The sequence below is a fragment of the Garra rufa genome, chromosome 16 (assembly GCF_049309525.1).
Source record: "Garra rufa chromosome 16, GarRuf1.0, whole genome shotgun sequence".
NCBI lineage: Eukaryota > Metazoa > Chordata > Actinopteri > Cypriniformes > Cyprinidae > Garra > Garra rufa.
In genome coordinates this window covers 32,612,026-32,630,298 of record NC_133376.1, presented here as the reverse complement: position 1 = coordinate 32,630,298, position 18,273 = coordinate 32,612,026, and the positions used below count along the sequence as shown (strand labels likewise).

The window sequence follows — 18,273 nt, the reverse complement described above, 5'->3', positions numbered from 1 at the left end:
CTAAATATATTTTCAGCCAACCGTTGTGAGTTCATCCTGAGGTAGGGAGAATTTCTACAGCAGAATTCAGAGGAAATTAAAATCATCCCACAGAGGGGGCCGACTGAACCCAAAGGGAGGAACTGCACCAACTAGGAGGCAAATCCCTTGTGGATGACTAGGATCAGGCACTCAAATTGGGGCTCTGATTGTAAAGTCTGGGGTCTTGTACCTGTTCACATGACAGAATTGGACTCGTCTGAAAAGGTTCTCATGAGCAGGGGTCTGGCTGAAGACTGAGAGGACTGGTTGCCCCCCACATTCGACTGACACGGCTTTTTCTGAAAGGGCGGGAGGGGGGTGAAAGACACTTAGGACAGGATGGATCAGACACACACACACACACACACACACACACACACACACACACACACACCCATACACACAACTGCTATACAGTACATCCTCCTTCAAAAAGAAGACAAAACACTGTGAAGGACGTTATGAGATTTCATATTGAAGGGCACATGTTTATGCATGTTTTTAATTTCTATATAGAATATCCTTCATTGTAGAAATGATAATGGACATTTTCTCAAACATAATGTTACTAGATTATGAATATGACCACACAAAAAAGTCAGCCAACACGCAAACAATATAAACCCACGAAGATCAGGGATTTTTTTTAGTTACTTTTAGTTACAATGATGTTACAATTATTTTAGTACTTTTGAAAAAAATGGCACATGATTGATAAGTAAGATTTTTTTCAATGCTTTCATTAAAAAGTGACAGTAAATAGCTTTGTGATGTTATAAAATATTTCTATTTCAAATAAATGCTGATTTTGAACTTCCTATTTATCAAAGATAATAATAAAAAATGCTTATTGAGCTTTAAATGAGCATATTAGAATGATTTCTCATGGATCAAAGGAATAAATCACATTTTATAATATGTTAAAATATAAAATAGTTATTTTAAATTGTAATATTATTTCTAAATATTACAGTTTTTAATTAAGTAAATGCAGTCTTTTTAACCATTAGATACCTCTTTCAAAAACATTGACAAATCTTACCAACCGCAAACTTTTACTTACTATAATTAATAAAATATTTAGTGAAAATTGTAATTGTAACCCAGAGAAGCACACAATTTGTTATTTTTTCCTAAATTCTGTTTTATTTTTTCCGGGGGTTTTTTTCTGGATTGTTTTTCTGGATTGTTTTTTTCTCCATTTTTATTTTTTGAGACTCAGTTTAAATGGTTAAAATAAAAAATATTAAATCAAAATGCATGTCTAATTAACTGAAATCATGAAACATACACAATTTATCAGCAATTAATTAAAAAGTTGAACAAAAAGTAAATTAAGGCTTTAAGTGATTTTGTATTATATTAAGTAATATATATATATAGTAGTACTGTTATTAAATTTAGTAATATATTTTTGTCACAGTTTATTCAAGTTGAACCAAACTTATATTTTGACAGGCTGCTGTAAAGACCTTTAAGTTCTGTTTGGAGAAATCTGGAGATTATGTTTATGTGTTCATGTACTTTTGGAATCCCAAATTTGAAAAATCCTGTGACATTCTGCGTTATACAGTAAATTCCATTTTTATGATTGAATTCTGCAATTCCGTCCATGTTTTCCACATTGCAGAAATCATAGGGTTCTATAATAATAATAAAAATAATAATGATTAATCACATTAAATATGAAAATGTTAATTACATATATTAAATACACATATTTTGCATATATATTAATAACATGAAAATATGATAATTACTGTATTGTCTTTTAAATTACATTACAAATTATTTACATAAGCTAAAGTTTTTTGCAATCCCCAATTCTAACAAGACAAACATTCTCTCTCACATACACACAAAATCTCATTCCGAATCAACCAGCACTAATGCATCCAGAAAGTCACAGTGGTTTGGGTGAGGAGCGGTGTAGCCTGGGCCGAGCATGCATGCAGGAAAACCCTGTATGTTTGTGTGCTGCATTCTCCTGGCTGGGCATGCAGAGACAGCAGGCACCGGGAACAGGCAGCTGAAGGAATCCCCATCATACCCTGCAGCCCTTACAAACGCACACTGAGGACCACCCACCACCACCACGGCTCAACTCCTGGGGACAATTCTCAAGACAACGCCTCAAGACAAACACTGACTCCCAAAAAAAAAAAACACGCCACCATGGTACACATTTTGACTGACAATCCAAACCTAGCACCCATGACAAACACATTTGTACCAGAGCAGAACAACCTGAGAGCTAGCGAACACCACCTCACAAAGAGGGAACAGAGACAAACAGGTGGAGAGACAGCAGGCAGGACACTGAAGATACAGACAGGCAACCCAAAGGAGGAGACAAAAAGCAGAAAAGGAGCAGGCAGAGAGACCTCAGTCACTCCAGGAAAAGCTGTGAGTGCTAGCAGTCTGCGACAGCATGAAGATAGTAGAAGTCCCAGAGGAAGGAAGCCGTCGTTTCATCTACGGTACAGCACACAGGTAAGTAAGAAACCAAAGAGGACAGGAAAAGTAAAGGAAGAACAAGGATAAGAAAAAGGGGGAATAAAGTTAAGGGAGAAGAGTAAATATTATAAAGCTGGAATAACTAGAACCTTCAGTATGTGCTGTCTGATTCAGCAGAAAGTTAACAAGCTCAGCTTTCTGTGAGTTATAAACTTACTAAATTTTCTAGTGGAAATTACTTGGCACACAAATCACATATGTTTTGCAGACCACATATAAGATATTTATGGTCTGCAAAATGAATATTAAACTATCAGGAATTTAAACCAAAAGAAAAAACACTACAATACACTAATGTTCAAAAATTTGGGGCTGGTAAGATTTATATTTTGGAAAAAAATATATTATGCTCAACAAGGCTGAATTTACGTGATCAAAAATACACTAAAAACAGCAATACTGTGAAACAGTATTATTTATTTATTCCTGTGATACAAAAATACATTTTCAGCATCATTACTCCAGTCTTCAATGTCACATGATTCCGTAGAAATCATTGTAATATACTGATTTGCTGCTCAAGAAATATTTCTTATTACTAAAATTTTGAAAAATATTGTGCGGTTTAATTATTTTTTTATAAAATTAAATTCTTGGATAAAGAAGTTGTCTTAAAAACAGCAGTTATTCAAAATATGAATTTTGTAACATTTTATATGTATTTAGTCAGATATATTTAATAATTTGCTGAATAAAAGTATTAATTCCTTTGGAAAAAAATATATTGACCCCAAACTTTGAACAGTAATGTAGGACTGACTGTAAATTCTGAATTAATCAGATGCACTTGTATCAGTAGTAAAATGAAAATTAACGCATGTTTTAAATTAGAGCAAATCATTGATTAATTTTCATTGATATTCACTGACAGCTAAAGACAGAACTAGGTTCAAATAAGAAGTGTGTGGTTTTGGTCTTTCTTGGTCTTTTATATTAAAAATATTTCAAAATTGTACAGTTTTTGCTGTACTTTGGATTAAATAAATGCAGGCTTAAAAATCTTACTGTTCAAAAACTTTTGACCGGTAGTGCACCTGTAATACAAATCGTTATATAACCTCTACACACAAGGTATTGTTTTACATTGGTCAATAAAGGTCATGTTTCCCATCTAACATTCATTAGGCTATGAATATATTAGGCTATAAATTCTACATGTATTATTTTACAATTGAATAAATGTTATAATTACTAGATCAAGTAATTAAGACACAACCATACATTCCATTTCCTCCTCACTGGTGATTTTAATTGACATGCGGCATTCTTGGACGGGGGGAAGCAGCACCTACCTATGAGGAGGCAGGGGGCAGATTAGCTCAGATATGCTCATCTCTGGCCTGAAAGGCTGTTTAACTAGTGTCACTAACAACGGAGACTGCCTACAGCGTGGGCTCACTTCCTTTGAATAATTTAAATGAATAGAGTCATCTAATTATTGTTTATTGATTCTAACTGTGTTACATGTTAACTGGTTGGGTAGCCACTTACAGCAGCACAGGATGATGGAAGTATTTGTGCTTGACTAATGAAAAAAAGGGCATTTCAATCAGAGCGATACATAGGACAAAAAGCTACAGGAGGCAAGGAGAAAACATCGAAGAAGAGTGATAGTAACAATTAGACTGATTGACTTCCTGTCTGTTTGACCAATCCCAACAATCCAAACCATTCAGAGCCTTAAAGGAAAGATTTCTGTTAGGGAAAAAGTCAATGGTGTAATTTATGACAGAAAGGGGGAAGTAAAGAAAAGACTAGAGAAGTGACAGAGAGTGTAAGAAAAAAGGTAAAATAAGGTAAAATGAGCTGGTGGCATGGATATACCAAAGGCAGGGAGATAATGCTGGGTTCAAAGAAAAATGTGACTGTGTCGCAACCAGGTTTGACGTGATAAAGCAACAATCATGTAAATCACAGTTTTTGTGCTAACCCGCCATGACCACACGTAGGCATCTGGCTGCCCACATTGGTTCAAAAATCCTGCTTTACATAACTGTACATCAAATATCTTCTAATTGGCTGTGACTGCGTCACGTCACAGCTGGTTAGGACTCGGCGTAAGATGAAAGAAGAACAGAAGAGTAGGTAAATCAGGAGAATAACAGAAAATAGGATGGATATGGTAGAAAGGAAGAATTCAAAGAGTAAGAGAGCAGAGGAAAGGGGAGGAAGAAGTATACCTGTCGTGAATGGAGGCCTCTGGGCTTGCGAAGGACCACCAAAAGGATCTCTGGCAGCAGACTGAGGAGGATGAGGATGATAATAACCAGCCAGGCAGACACTGAACTCAGCATGTTGGCAAACACAAAGTACAAACGCTGCTGCTTCAAAAACGGCCTTGAAAATAAAAGAGAAGGAAGGAGAGAAGAGACGGAATGCAATTCAGTTTGACACTATACCAATTTCATTCTACAATAAGAGCTTTGTTTCATGCCAACTTTGATGTTTCCTCACCATATGATGCCTCCCCAGAAGAAACTGAAGAAAACATAGAAAGCTAAAGATCCCCAGATCACAAAATGGTTGATCCACGTCCAGTGCCGTGTGTCCAGAGCCAGCTGAAATAGGGAAAACAGTCAGTCTCTGATAGATGAAGATCTCAGATACAGTGAGGGAAAACATTATTTGATCCACTGCTGATTTTGTACGCTTGCCCACTGACAAAGAAATGATCAGTCTATAATTTTAGAACCAAAAATCCAGAAAAATGCATTTCAAAAAAGTTATAAATTGATTTGTATTTTAATGAGTGAAATAAGTATTTGATCCCCTATCAATCAGGAAGATTTCTGGCTCCCAGGTGTGTTTTATACAGGTAACGAGCTGAGATTAGGAGCACTCTCCACTATGGCCAAGACCAAAGGGCGGTCAAAGGATGTCATGGGCTACAAGACCATCACCACGCAGCTTTGTGAGAAGGTGACAACAGTTGGTGCAATTTTTTGCAAATGGAAGAAACAAAATAACTGTCAGTCTCCCTCTGTCTGGAGCTCCATGCAAGATCTCACCTCGTGGAGTTTCAATGATCATGAGAACGGTGAGGAATCAGCCCAGAACTACACGGGAGGATCTTGTCAATGATCTCAAATCAGCTGGGACCATAGTGACCAAAAAAAACAATTGGTAACACACTATGCCGTGAAGGACTGAAATCCTGCAACGTCGCAACTGCACCACTTCAAAAGGATGATGGACGGGGCCATGTACCTTCAAATCTTAGGTGAGAACCTTATTTCCTCAGCAAGGGCATTGAAACTGGGTTGCGGATGGGTATTCCAGCATGACGATGACCCAAATCACACGGCCAATACAACAAAGGAGTGGTTCAAGAAGAAGAACATTAAGGTCCTGAAATGGCCTAGCCAGTCTTCAGACCTTATTCCAATAGAAAATATATGGAGGAAGCCGAAGGTTTGAGTTGCCAAATGTCTGCCTCATGTCAAATGTCAGCGAAATGTTAACCTTAATGACTTGGAGAGGATCTGCAAAGAGGAGTGTGACGAAATCCCTCCTGAGATTAGGGATGCTCATTTTGGTTAATTTTCCTGACCGACAACCGCTGCTCGTTATCCGAACATTAACCGTTAACTGATAAAATTAGAATAATAAATTAGTTTAAAATAAAAATAGAATGCACGAGTATCTGTGATGATACATTAAAAATACAAGCACATGTTTTATTTTAACGTGCAGCATACAGAGCAACAACAAAAACTGTATTGACATATACTTAAATTATCACGCATCAGCAGCGATTCTGAGAACAGAGAAAATCTGAATGAAAAAAAAAAAGAATAATATAAATAGGCCTACACTAAATATGTATAAATTAATTAACTACCTAATTAAGATGACAAAACTAAAACACACTGAATCCTTTTATGCGCTTTGAAGAACTGTACCGGTCTTATTCTTCTCGTCGGACATAAAAATATATAGCAAGCTTGCCAATACCTCAGTGTGCCTAGTTTTTAACATGTCCACATGCTGTACGGATAGGCAGGACCGCTGCCTGTTAACTCTTAGATCCGCGAACAAAACACCATCACAAAAACCCTTTCAATTTGCGGTTCGGGACTTCCATCCACTGTCATATGCGTGTGGAGAAGCGCATGTTTTACAGCGTTCAGCAATAGCCAATCACAGACATGTATGTTGATTTGATTATCACTGTGGCCAATCAGAGGAGGCTATGTTACAATCCACTCACCAACCAAAGTGCCGGTTTCAGTTTTGCTGATTTCTACACTTTCGCGAACTCTCTTATTAAAACAAAGAAAATCTTATATAAATAAGAGATTAATTGTGCAGTGTAAAGGTTATTTTATTACTTTTTAATAACTTTATGAGATTGCGATGAACTACTCTAGGATGAGTGATAGCTTTCCAGTGATTGTAACGGTAGCGCCTATTGCGCACTTTCTAGACTATAATTCATTCAGAATTTGAATACATTCACTCACGGATTCACTCTCTAATAACCCAATAACGCCACTTGCCATTGAGTTGCATATACTACATCTGTTTACTAAGTAAAGGTGAAGTGAAATATGTCTGTACAGCCACACTGCACGTGTCGACGCGCGCGCGAGTAAACAGATAACTTACAAATAGCATTATTTCTTTCACCATGCAGCAAACGTAAAAAAAAAAAAGAATAGAAAAAAACCCTTTTAAACCGTTTAACTGATAGTAATAATCGGTTAAAATTCTTACTGTCGGTTAACGGTTAATCCCTACCTGAGATGTGTGCAAACCTGGTGGCCAACTACAAGAAACGTATGACCCCTGTGATTGTAATCAAGGGTTTTGCCACCAAGTACTAAGTCATGTTTTGCGAAGGGGTCAAATACTTATTACACTCATTAAAATGCAAATCAATTTATAACTTTTTTGAAAAGCGTTTTTCTGGACTTTTATGTTGTTATTCCGTCTCTCACTGTTCAAATAAACCTACCATTAAAATGATAGACTGATCATTTCTTTGTCAGTGGGCAAACATAAAAAAACAGCAGGGGATCAAATAGTTTTTTCCCTCACTGTAATTTTTATAGTTATAGAGATGAAGCAACCAACCTTCAATGTAACAGTAAAAACAAGGACCGTAAAGACAATTGTTCCATAAGACCAGTTTCCAAAGACCTGAAAAAGGAAGGAGTAAATCAAATGCAATTCCCACGTTTTCATTCACAGACTTAATAAAGACCAGTACAACTAGATCTAACCTGCCCGTTATCCTGCAGGGCTGGATTGCTAAACAGGCAACGGACACCAAAGAAGAACAGGAGACCCTGAAATATTCCTAATACTGTCCAGTAGAGGAAAGGACGCCAGCGTAACATGGCATTATTGGCTATTTCTCTGTACAAAGAATAAGAACACAGTGCATCAAGCAACAGCATGGTACAGTACAAATTAAACAAGCAGAAGTGTTGCAGTGCAGACTTTTACCTGTAGAGGGCGGCGTTGTCCAGCAAAATCTCGATGGATATGTGCTGTTCCAGCAGGCTGTAGGCCAGAATGGGCATGGAGGTGAAGCAGATGTTGTACATCGTCAGATAGGCTGCGTCGTACAAAGGCTGGGAAGGGGAACGAGGGGAAGGACGGGGTACCGGGGAGGTTAATAACACATTAAGGAGATCACACATATGCACACAACAAAGAGAGGGAAACTCTGACTGTGTGTCCACATGCAATGGTCACTTGTTTGATATATATAGACAACACATGCTGGACAGTGTGAGGTCGAGACCCAGTTATAGGGAATCACAAAGATATTTAAGTCGTTAAGAGATGATTTGTCATTTTTAAAAATATTTTACTGCTTTTTGTATAGATGGCAAAGCAGAAGAGACAGGACTCTACTAGAGGAGAAAGAAAGAAAGAGATCGGACTTTTTGTGCTTGTTATATATATCACACGAAAGAAGGGCAGAGAGAGAGAAATTCAGAGGAAAGTTGCAAAGGAAAGAGCAGAGGAGAGGGACCTTCTGGGACGCAGTCTTCTAAAAGGCCCTTTATTTGCACATACTGTACCTGCTGAGAGTATCCACAGAAGAACTGGTACAGGAACTGAGGTAAGATGAAGCAAAGATTCTGCAAGAGAAAAGAAGAAAAGGTCTAAAACTTCAAAACGTTTTACTAAAACTGAAACATGGTCCGCTGGATGCCAGACGCACCTTATAAAAGAAGTACTGGACGAGATGTGCAATGCGCACGTAGTAGAGATGCCCATGACCCAGCAAAAGCTTCTTTAAGTGCTTGAGTTTAGGAATGGCATAGTCACTGTTCCTCACAGCTTGACGGCCCTCCTTACCTTTAATACCTGAATACACAGTAGAAACACCTCACTCCATTGCAAAAAAATACAAAATGTTAAGATATGTTTACCTTAATAAAGGAAAAACTGTAGTGTGAAATATTAGAATTTAAAGGATTAGTTCACTTTCACAATTTAAATTTCCTGATAATGTAAAATGTTCATGTCTTTCTTTGTTCAGTCGAAAAGAAATTAAGGTTTTTGAGGAAAACATTCAAGAATTTTTGTCCATATAGTGGACTTCAATGGTGGTCAATGGGTTGAAGGTACAAATTGCAGTTTCAATGCAGCTTCAAAGGACTCTACACGACCCTAGCTGAGGAATAAGGGTCTTATCTAGCAAAACGATTTGTCATTTTCTAAAAAAAAATGTAAACTATACTTTTAAACCCAAAATTGTCTTGGACTAGCTGATCGGTTCACTAGATAAGACCCTTACTCCTCGGCTGGGATCGTGTAGAGTCCTTTGAAGCTGCATTGAACCAGCAATTTGTACCTTCAACCCATTGACCACCATTGAAGTCCACTAAATGGAGAAAAATTGTGGAATGTTTTCCTCAAAAACCTTAATTTCATTTCGACTGAAGAAAGAAAGACTGGAACATCTTGGATGACATGGAGGGGAGTAAATTATCAGGAAATTTTAATTCAAGAATGAACTAATCCTTAAAAACAACTGTTTTCTATTTTAATGTATTTTGAAATGTAATTTATTCTTGTTATGGCAAAGCCATAGTACGAATTTTCAGCATCATTACTCACCAATGCCCACGTGTGCCTCAAGGATCATGCTAACATCATTGGCCCCGTCGCCAATGGAGAGAGTGATTGGGGAACCTTTGCAATTCTTCACCATCTTCACTATCTAAATTGGATAAAAGAGAATTTTAGCCAAATTATTCATAAAGTGTAAGTACATCTTATTATAATCATCATAAATAGCCGCCAAAATGCTGGTCTGCAGGTGTGACCTGAGCTTTCTGCAGGGGGGCCATGCGGCAGCAGAGCACAGCAGTGCAGTTCTGGCAAATCTGCAGGAAGAGGCTCCTGTACAGACCGGCATCTGCATCACGCGGTGGGTTCATCAGTAACGACAATGTCGCCCCATCTATGATGAAGCCATAATCCTGATTTGCAGTAGACCAGCTCCTGTAGGACAAAAATGAGAGTAAGTTAGAGGTCATTAAATACACTGCATATTTGTTGTAGAAGTGGTTCATTATTTTTTTTTAAGATTTATTTTTGGCTTTTTTTGCCTTAATTGAGATAGGACAGATCAGAAGTGACAGGAAACAAAGTGGGAGAAAGATGGGGGGCTGGGGCGGGATCGGGAAAGGTCCTCGAGTCGGGATTCGAACACAGGACGCCCGGAGCGCAACGGCGCTGTATGTCGGCGTGCTGCCCACAAGGCTATCGGTGCCAGAAGTGTTTCATTATTAAAATTCTCTGCAATGTGATAAAACAACAATTCTTTCATGTTACAACCAATAGCTGGGTCATACTACAGAAATGTCCGCTTTTGGTATGGTCTTAAAATATATTTCTTTTTCTAACATCAACACATCTTTTTTGTGCATTCATTTAAAGACCATATGTACCATTTTCTGTCACTGGTGTTACCTTACTTCTCTGGCAATATTAATTTACAAAACAAAGAAAATGTAAGAAATATAGAGATTATAGAGCTTTTTTATGTGACAGAAAAAAACACAGTAACACCAGTGATACAATGAATCACCAATGACATACATAAGACCTTACATACTGATAATTTTCATGAAAAATGCACTGTACTAAATGGCTGCTGCAAGGTATCAAACAACATGTTGTCAACACAACTACCATGTTCAAGGTAGGGTTGTGACGACGAGGAAATTTCCCCACCGGTTAATCGACATGTGACAACACCGGTAATACCGGTATCACCGTGGGGGTGGGGGTTTCCTCTTTTCCTCTGCTTTTAAATAGCTTATAAATGCGTGCGTATTATACTTTCACTTTTGCGAGAATTGGCAATTCGGCGTCAATTGTTTGAATGGACGACAACGAAACTAAAAAAAAAAAAAAAAAAAAAATTTGAATCCAAAATATTGCCAAACAGGCGCTTTTGCATTGCGTTTTGACACTAAATCGTCCGCCATTCTCTTTCTGTACATTTGACTCCTCTCATTCTCCTCACGTGATAAATGAAATATGACGCATTGTAGCTATGTTCAGTTTTTAATTACAGTGCGTGCTCTCGTCTTAAGTAAATTATTTAGAATTATATTTTCCATTTAATTCAAATAAATATTTAATAATAATAAAAAACAACTAATACTTAAAAAAAAATGTGGGGACGGTGTCACGGTGGAAAAGTGATGTCACCGGTGTTGCGTCTTAAAACCGGTAACACCGTCAACACCGTCTATCGTGGCAAGCCTAGTTCAAGGTCCAGAAAGGTAGTAAGGACATTGCTAAAATAGTCCATGTGACATCAGTGGATCAACCTTAATGACTTTTTTCAACAATTTTTTCTCTTCCTTGTCAGTCTCCACAGCCATTCACAAAAGCCAGCGATCTGACGTAGAATGTCCATCTCTCTTTGTTTTGTTCGTATATTCTGGTTTAAATAAGTAAGACTGGGAGTCATGCTCTCCATCAAAATCTTCAGACACGTTTACAATGACTGTTTTATGTACACTGTGTCTTCTGCTTATAAACTAAACACCAGCAACACCACATGCATACGTTGTGGTACTCTAATGAACGTCCACTGTAGACCAACAAGAAAGAGAAGAAATTGTTGAATAAAATCTTTATTTTTGTTTACTTTGCAAACAAAATATATTTTCATAGCTTCTTAAAATTATGGTTGAACCACTGATATCACATGGACTGTTTTATTGATGTCCCTACTACCTTTCTGGGTATTCAACATGGTAGTTGCATGCTGTCTAAGCAGGGTCAGAAAGCTCTCAGACTTAGGGTTATCTTATATCTTAATTTTTGGAATGATATGAGGGTGAGTAATTGATGACAGAATTTTATTTTTTGGGTGAACTATCCCTTTAACTTAGATCAGCGTTACCAAACATCTACCACAAAGCCAGTACGAGTTTAAGGGTCTGACCTGGTAACCCCAGCTTTTACAGGAGGTGCATCCTGCACTGCTTTTCTATGGTAGTCCCGTAACAACTCAAGAAGTTTTTCCTCACGCTTTGCCCTCCCATCCTCCAGCGTCCGCACAGTCAGTTCCAGTAGCTCTGTACCCCGCTGGAAGAGCCGACAGGCATAGCAGGTGGACTTTGCTGTCTCCATTTTGTCCCCTGTCAGGACCCAAACCTTCATCCCAGCACCCTGCAAGGCCTCCATGGTCTCTGCTGCCTCCTCCTGAAGTCTGGGACACAAGATGTTAAGATGTTAAGCTATTCAGAGCATTCCTTCAAGAAAATGGTGCAAATACCAATTTGGGTCACCAACCGGTCCTCCACAGCGGTCGCTCCAATCAAACTCATGCCTGTCTCAACCTGGTTATACATGGTCATGAGTTTCTCCTCTCGCTCCTGGAGAGCTAGTCTAGCCTCCCTTAGCCCAGTATCTGCCACAGCATATTCCTCAGCACTCAGCTGCTTATAGGCCACACACAGTGTACGGTAACCCTCCTAGTGAGCAAAAACACATGATTAGGCCAGAATTGACTGACCTTTTCAATATTTAATATCTCTACAGGACATCTCCTTCAACACAGAGATATAATGAATGAGGATTATGCTTTATTTCAGGATGAAAATGAAAATGGTCATATCGTTCTTGGAAATGAAAGACGCTGTAAGACATTATCATCCTGAAATCGACTGTAGTACCGTTGCATTTCGCTCAACATGCATGCGAATCCTGTCCACCTCCTCTGGTTTGACTCTTGGGAAGATGGAAGAATCAGCTCCCTTACAGAAAAGCAACGTCTCCCCTAAATGAACAGTAGAAGACAGAGATTCTAGACATTCAGAGTCATCATCTGCACAACTTACAATGCTAAAATGTTCAGGGGGGTTGCTAAGTGGTTGCTGAGTGGTTAGCGACTCTGCATAAATTATTCATTTTTCTACTTAGCAGCTATTCATTCTGAAGTGAAAAGCATGTAGCATTTTAACCTTAACAGAGAAACATGACCCAAAATATTACTGTGTCAAAAATAAATAAATTCAAATTAGACAAAAAAAAATCTAATTTGTACTTGGGTCCCTGGCTCAATGCAAACCTTTGGCATTTTGCTCACTTTATCCACCAACTCTAATTGCTAAAAAGGTCATCCCTCCTCACATGGTTTGAGTTATCATTCATGTCAGAAATGGACGTCAGAAATGGTGCGGGACGAGTTATTTGTATATTCAAATCTATAATCCTGAGTATGAGTAACAGCAAAAGTCATAGCAAGCACAACTAATGATCTGTAACTCACCTGATTTGGTCTGCACAATGACGCTCATTCTCCGTCGAACTGGGTCAAAGTTTAGGACATGCAGCAACTTGTACCTGAAACATTAAATAAATCGTATGTAGACCCTTACAACTCATTTTATATAACTTAAAAACACCAAGGGGTGTAAGTACTAATGCAGCATATTAACAATAACATTGTTCTTTAATAAGTTTCTAATTTCAAGGGTCATAACTCACTCCTCTATATCGTTTTGCCTGTTTCTTATCTTCATGCTTTTGCTCTCCAAACCAAGGAAGGTGAAGCCGTATCTGAACAGAGGAGAAGTAATGCCAACTTAAAGTAAGTGCCAGCATGGATTATTATCAGACCGAAAAAGAAACATATCATTATCTTACCTCATGGCTCCTTTGACTAGTGCAATCTCATCAGGAGAGGATGCGATGAAGCCTCTTTCTACCTCCGGCTGGTGTATCATCCCATCAATCCCATCAACTTGGTCTGTAACTACTTCCGATCCAGCCTCCTTCACCTGCACTGTATGACACAGACACAAGGCCCGCAGGAACAACTCCTCTTTCTCCTGATGGATAGAAATAAAGAGGCAGACAAAATGACACACTTCTTACAAACACATTAATATTTGTGAGTATCAGTGTTGCTTATGTTAAAAACTATACTACCTGAAAACTGTTGAACTAAACAAAAATTACCTGAACTGAAAATAAGTATAAGATGAAGTACTAAAATTACTCTGCCTAAAAAATTACTGCATTTAAATAAAATATAAATATTTGCTGAAAACTATTAAACTAAACCAAAATTAACTGAACTGAAACTTTAATTAAAATGACAACTTAATTATAGTCCTGTTAAATCAATAAATTGTGATTAATTGCATTTAAATAAAATAAATATTTGCTGAAAACTATTAAACTAAACCAAAATTAACTGAGCTTAAACTTAAATTTTAAATACTAAAATTATTTGAAAATAAAAATTCACAAAAAATAGAATTTAAATAAAAACAAAACTTAGAAAAACAACAAAATGACTCAAACTTACAAATGTAATTACAACTGAAACTTTTAAAATTAACTACAAAATTATTTTAAAATAAAAATTCACGAAACTAAATAGAAATATTACATAAAAACAAAACTTAGAAAAACTAAAAAAATTACTCAAACTTTAAAAAATTAATAAATTACAACTGAAATATAGTGCGTTTAAATCAATTAATTGTGACCAATCACACTGAAATAAAATATAAATATTAGCTAAAAACTATTAAACAAAAACTTAACTGAAAAAAAGTTTAGGATGAAGTACTAAAATTACTCTAAAATAAAAAAAATTAACAAAAACTAAATAGAAATGTTAAATGAAAACACAACACTCATAAAAACAACAAAATTAATCAAACTTTAAAATTAAAATGACTGTTAAATCGATTAATCATGATTAATCGCACTGAAATAAAATAAAATATAATATATAATATAAACTTAAAACTGTTAAAATAAACAAAAACTGAACTGAAAATAAGTTTAGCATTAAGTACTAAACTAAGTACAAATGTTTATTTTTTTTTAGTACTCACATATATTATAAAAACAGAAACTTTTATTTTGGATGCGATTAATTGTGATTAATCAATTTGACAGCACTAAATTATAATAAAAACGTATTCAAAATACTAATAAAGACTATAGTATATTAATACTAACTTAACACTGGTTCATATTAGTGACTGTTTACACACTTTAACTCCATTTGTGAATATTTATATATGATGTTATAATATTATATTACCAATATAATATAATATAATATAATATAATATAATATAATATAATCTTTTTATATAAAGGTTGTACTTTTTTAATTAAAACTGGTAGAGAACAGTGAAATTTCACTGGTACTGGCATTGAATACTAACATTTTGTTATTTCAAGAAACCCTAATATACAGATCATGTACACTGCACACTGACAAGGGCTCTAACAAAACAAGTGCTCTCAAAGGACTGTCTGTTTATGATGAATATAAGTGAAAAAAAAAAAAAGAAATTGATACACATAACTTTACTCCTTCATAGCCTGCCAACACAAACATTAGACGTTTACTGCCTTTGTGTTTATATCTCAGCCTCAGAGGATTTATAATTCAAGAGGTCTGCAGTCAGTTTACATATCGAGGTGTACAAATCCAACAACACAATCCGTAAATGTAAAATCAATTCCATCTGCGGTCCTCGGGGTCTCAGAATGACAGTAACTCACCAGTCCAGCCATGTGCTGCAGTTTATTCACAGGCCCGTCCGTCACAGTGAAGCCGTCCAGATCGTTCTGGGTGTCTCTGTGTTTGTACTGGAAGCCGTCTATACAGCACTCAATGAACTCCATGTTGTTCTGGGTCAGCGTGCCTGTCTTGTCTGTGAATACATATTCCACCTGCAGGGCGCAGACAAATGTTGACCTTAACGACTATAAACCCAGGCAATAAAGCATACTCCCAAATTAACAGAGTCTGAGGATAAGGACGGACAATTAATTTGTGACAAAGCCAGTCTGCTTGCATAAATCAGTTTAACGAAGCATGGCCTGTAATTTAGAGTAATCATCTGCATAACCAGCTAAGGGTGATCTATGACCTCACTGTCCATGAAAAAGCCAGGGACAGCTCAGATTATGTTCACGTTAAAGCCGACTTCTGAAATCATTTGACCATTCCTAATGAAACAACTAATCAGTCATATTTGAGTAGAAAAATGTCTAACCTGGCCAAGTTCCTCATTGAGGTCTGAAGTGTTGACAAGCGCGCCTTCTTGGATCTCTGGGTCAAAGAAGTCTTTATCCCAAGTGATAAAGAAAGAGCCCAGGAATTTCTGCATCTCCACAGTTACATACATGGACACGGGGATTATGAAGTTGAAGAGGACCATGAAGGAGAGGAAGTCTGTAAACATCTTCAAATACTGAAACAAAGACAGGAACATCTGCATTCAGTTTCTTTAAAGACACAAGCATGGGGGTTAAACATAAAGCTAATCCCTAATTATGATTTATTAAGTATGATCCTTGTAAGAGCTGACCACAGCCACCTGAGACTAGATTAGCTCGTAATTTATATTAATTGCATCAAGAATGACTGATGATATAGAGGTGCTAATTGATTTGTGTAATCGTGTTCAAATCGGTCAGATGTGAAGTCCACAGACTGCTCACCATATTAGTGTCTTTCTCCTTCTGGGTTTTCTCGTTGTACCAAGGCTCATCCTGACCTTCTTTGCTCTGCCATACATACTTAAGCGTAGTACATACAATAGCTTTACTGATGAGGATACATAGATACACCAACAGAAAGGCATTGATGGATCTGCAAGTAAGAGAAAATATACAGGTGATCATATGTACTTAATTATGTTGATTATGCCAAAATAAGATGCTAAGAAAACTTTTAGTACACAACAACACTAAAGTTTTCCTGATTCACTCATTATTTTAAATGTAATAATAATAATAACAACAACAACGATAATAATTATTATTAGTAGTAGTAGTAGTAGTATTAAACTTCATTCTATTTTAATAATGATTATTTTACTTTTTTTTTTATTATGTATAGTTTGTCAATATTATTATACGGAAAAAAATAAATAAATAGACAGAATAAAGTGTAGTAATAATAAAAACAACAACAATAATGTTTTAATTATTTTTATATATAATAATCAAAATAAAAACAGAAGAAAGTGTAATAATGGCAATAATATTTTTGATTCTTCTTATTATTAATATTATTGTTAATTTAATTAAAATTTATTACACTTTATTCTATTTTAATGATTACTTTAAATTATATGCATAGTTAGTTTAATAGAATAAAGTGTAGTAATAATAAAAAATAAATAAAATTTTCACATAAAAAAGTAAAAATCCAAATTAAAATAGTGTGATATAGTAATAATAATAATAATAATTATTATTATTATTATTATCATCATTATTATACTGTATTCTATTAGGTGTTTAATACTATACTTTAATCACAATTTTAATGATTATTTTACTTTTTTATTTTTATTAAGTACAGGTTTGTCACTATTATTATAGATAGATATAGAAAATGTAAATCGAATAAAGTGTAATAATGATAACAATAATAATAAATTAATTAAAATTCACAAAGTAAAATAATCAAAATTAAAATAGAATAAAGTGTGATAATAGTAATAATGATAATAATAATAATAATTATTATTATTATTTTTATTATACTTCATTCTATTTTAATAATGATTTTATTTTTTTATTATCAATATTTTTATAGATAAAGAAAATTAAAATAGAATGAAGTGTAATAATATGAATAATAATAAATACCATTTCCACATAAAAGTAATACAAAATAAAAAGTAAAATAATCAAGATTAAAATAGAATAAAGTGTAATACATATAATAATAATTATTGTTACACTTTATTCTATTTTAATAATTATTTTACTTTATTTATTTTTATTATGTATAGTTTGTCATTATTATTATAGATAGATACAACAGATTTTAATATAAAAATAATAAAGAATAAAAAAGAAAAAAGTAAAATAATCAAAATTAAAACAGAATAAAGTGTAATAATAATAATAAAAATAATAATAATGTACTACTATTATTATTATTATTATTTCTACATTTTTTCTCCATTTTAATTTTTATTATTATACTTTATTCTATTTTAATGATTATTTAACTATACAAAATGTTTACATCCACCAAAAAACACAGATCAGTCTTGGCATTTGCAATCAATATCGGATCCTTCAAATGAACATTGCTAATAATCCAAAAATCAATATTTCAACCTGACTGCACTCTAGGGTATAACGCTGCTCTCGTCTCTTGCTTACTTTTCAACAGCTGATCGTTTCTGAGATTTGCCCTGGTAGTTGAGCGCCATCTTCGTCTCCATCCCCGTATATACTGCGACACCT

The 18,273-nt window shown here is 35.4% G+C and overlaps 1 protein-coding gene across 4 annotated transcripts in view; it reads right to left on the bottom strand.

Annotated features, from left to right (window-relative positions):
• atp11c (ATPase phospholipid transporting 11C (ATP11C blood group)) overlaps positions 1-18,273 on the bottom strand; it is an 82,001-nt gene that overhangs the window by 5,750 nt on the left and 57,978 nt on the right. For 2 of the 4 annotated variants that reach the window (XM_073819949.1, XM_073819948.1), the window contains exons 10-28: positions 18,190-18,271; positions 16,507-16,657; positions 16,059-16,256; positions 15,562-15,732; positions 13,675-13,859; positions 13,516-13,587; positions 13,298-13,371; positions 12,702-12,805; positions 12,319-12,500; positions 11,969-12,235; positions 9,828-10,005; positions 9,619-9,721; positions 8,717-8,862; positions 8,574-8,633; positions 7,990-8,117; positions 7,764-7,899; positions 7,615-7,680; positions 4,993-5,096; positions 4,719-4,875 (exon numbers count right to left, since the gene is read on the bottom strand). In XM_073819949.1, the coding sequence (XP_073676050.1) occupies positions 4,719-4,875; positions 4,993-5,096; positions 7,615-7,680; positions 7,764-7,899; positions 7,990-8,117; positions 8,574-8,633; positions 8,717-8,862; positions 9,619-9,721; positions 9,828-10,005; positions 11,969-12,235; positions 12,319-12,500; positions 12,702-12,805; positions 13,298-13,371; positions 13,516-13,587; positions 13,675-13,859; positions 15,562-15,732; positions 16,059-16,256; positions 16,507-16,657; positions 18,190-18,271 (2,564 nt within the window). Of the gene's footprint in view, positions 1-211; positions 321-2,405; positions 2,497-4,718; positions 4,876-4,992; positions 5,097-7,614; positions 7,681-7,763; positions 7,900-7,989; positions 8,118-8,573; positions 8,634-8,716; positions 8,863-9,618; positions 9,722-9,827; positions 10,006-11,968; positions 12,236-12,318; positions 12,501-12,701; positions 12,806-13,297; positions 13,372-13,515; positions 13,588-13,674; positions 13,860-15,561; positions 15,733-16,058; positions 16,257-16,506; positions 16,658-18,189; positions 18,272-18,273 lie in introns of all 4 variants that reach the window. The other 2 variants (XM_073819946.1, XM_073819947.1) reach the window with 2 other exon arrangements.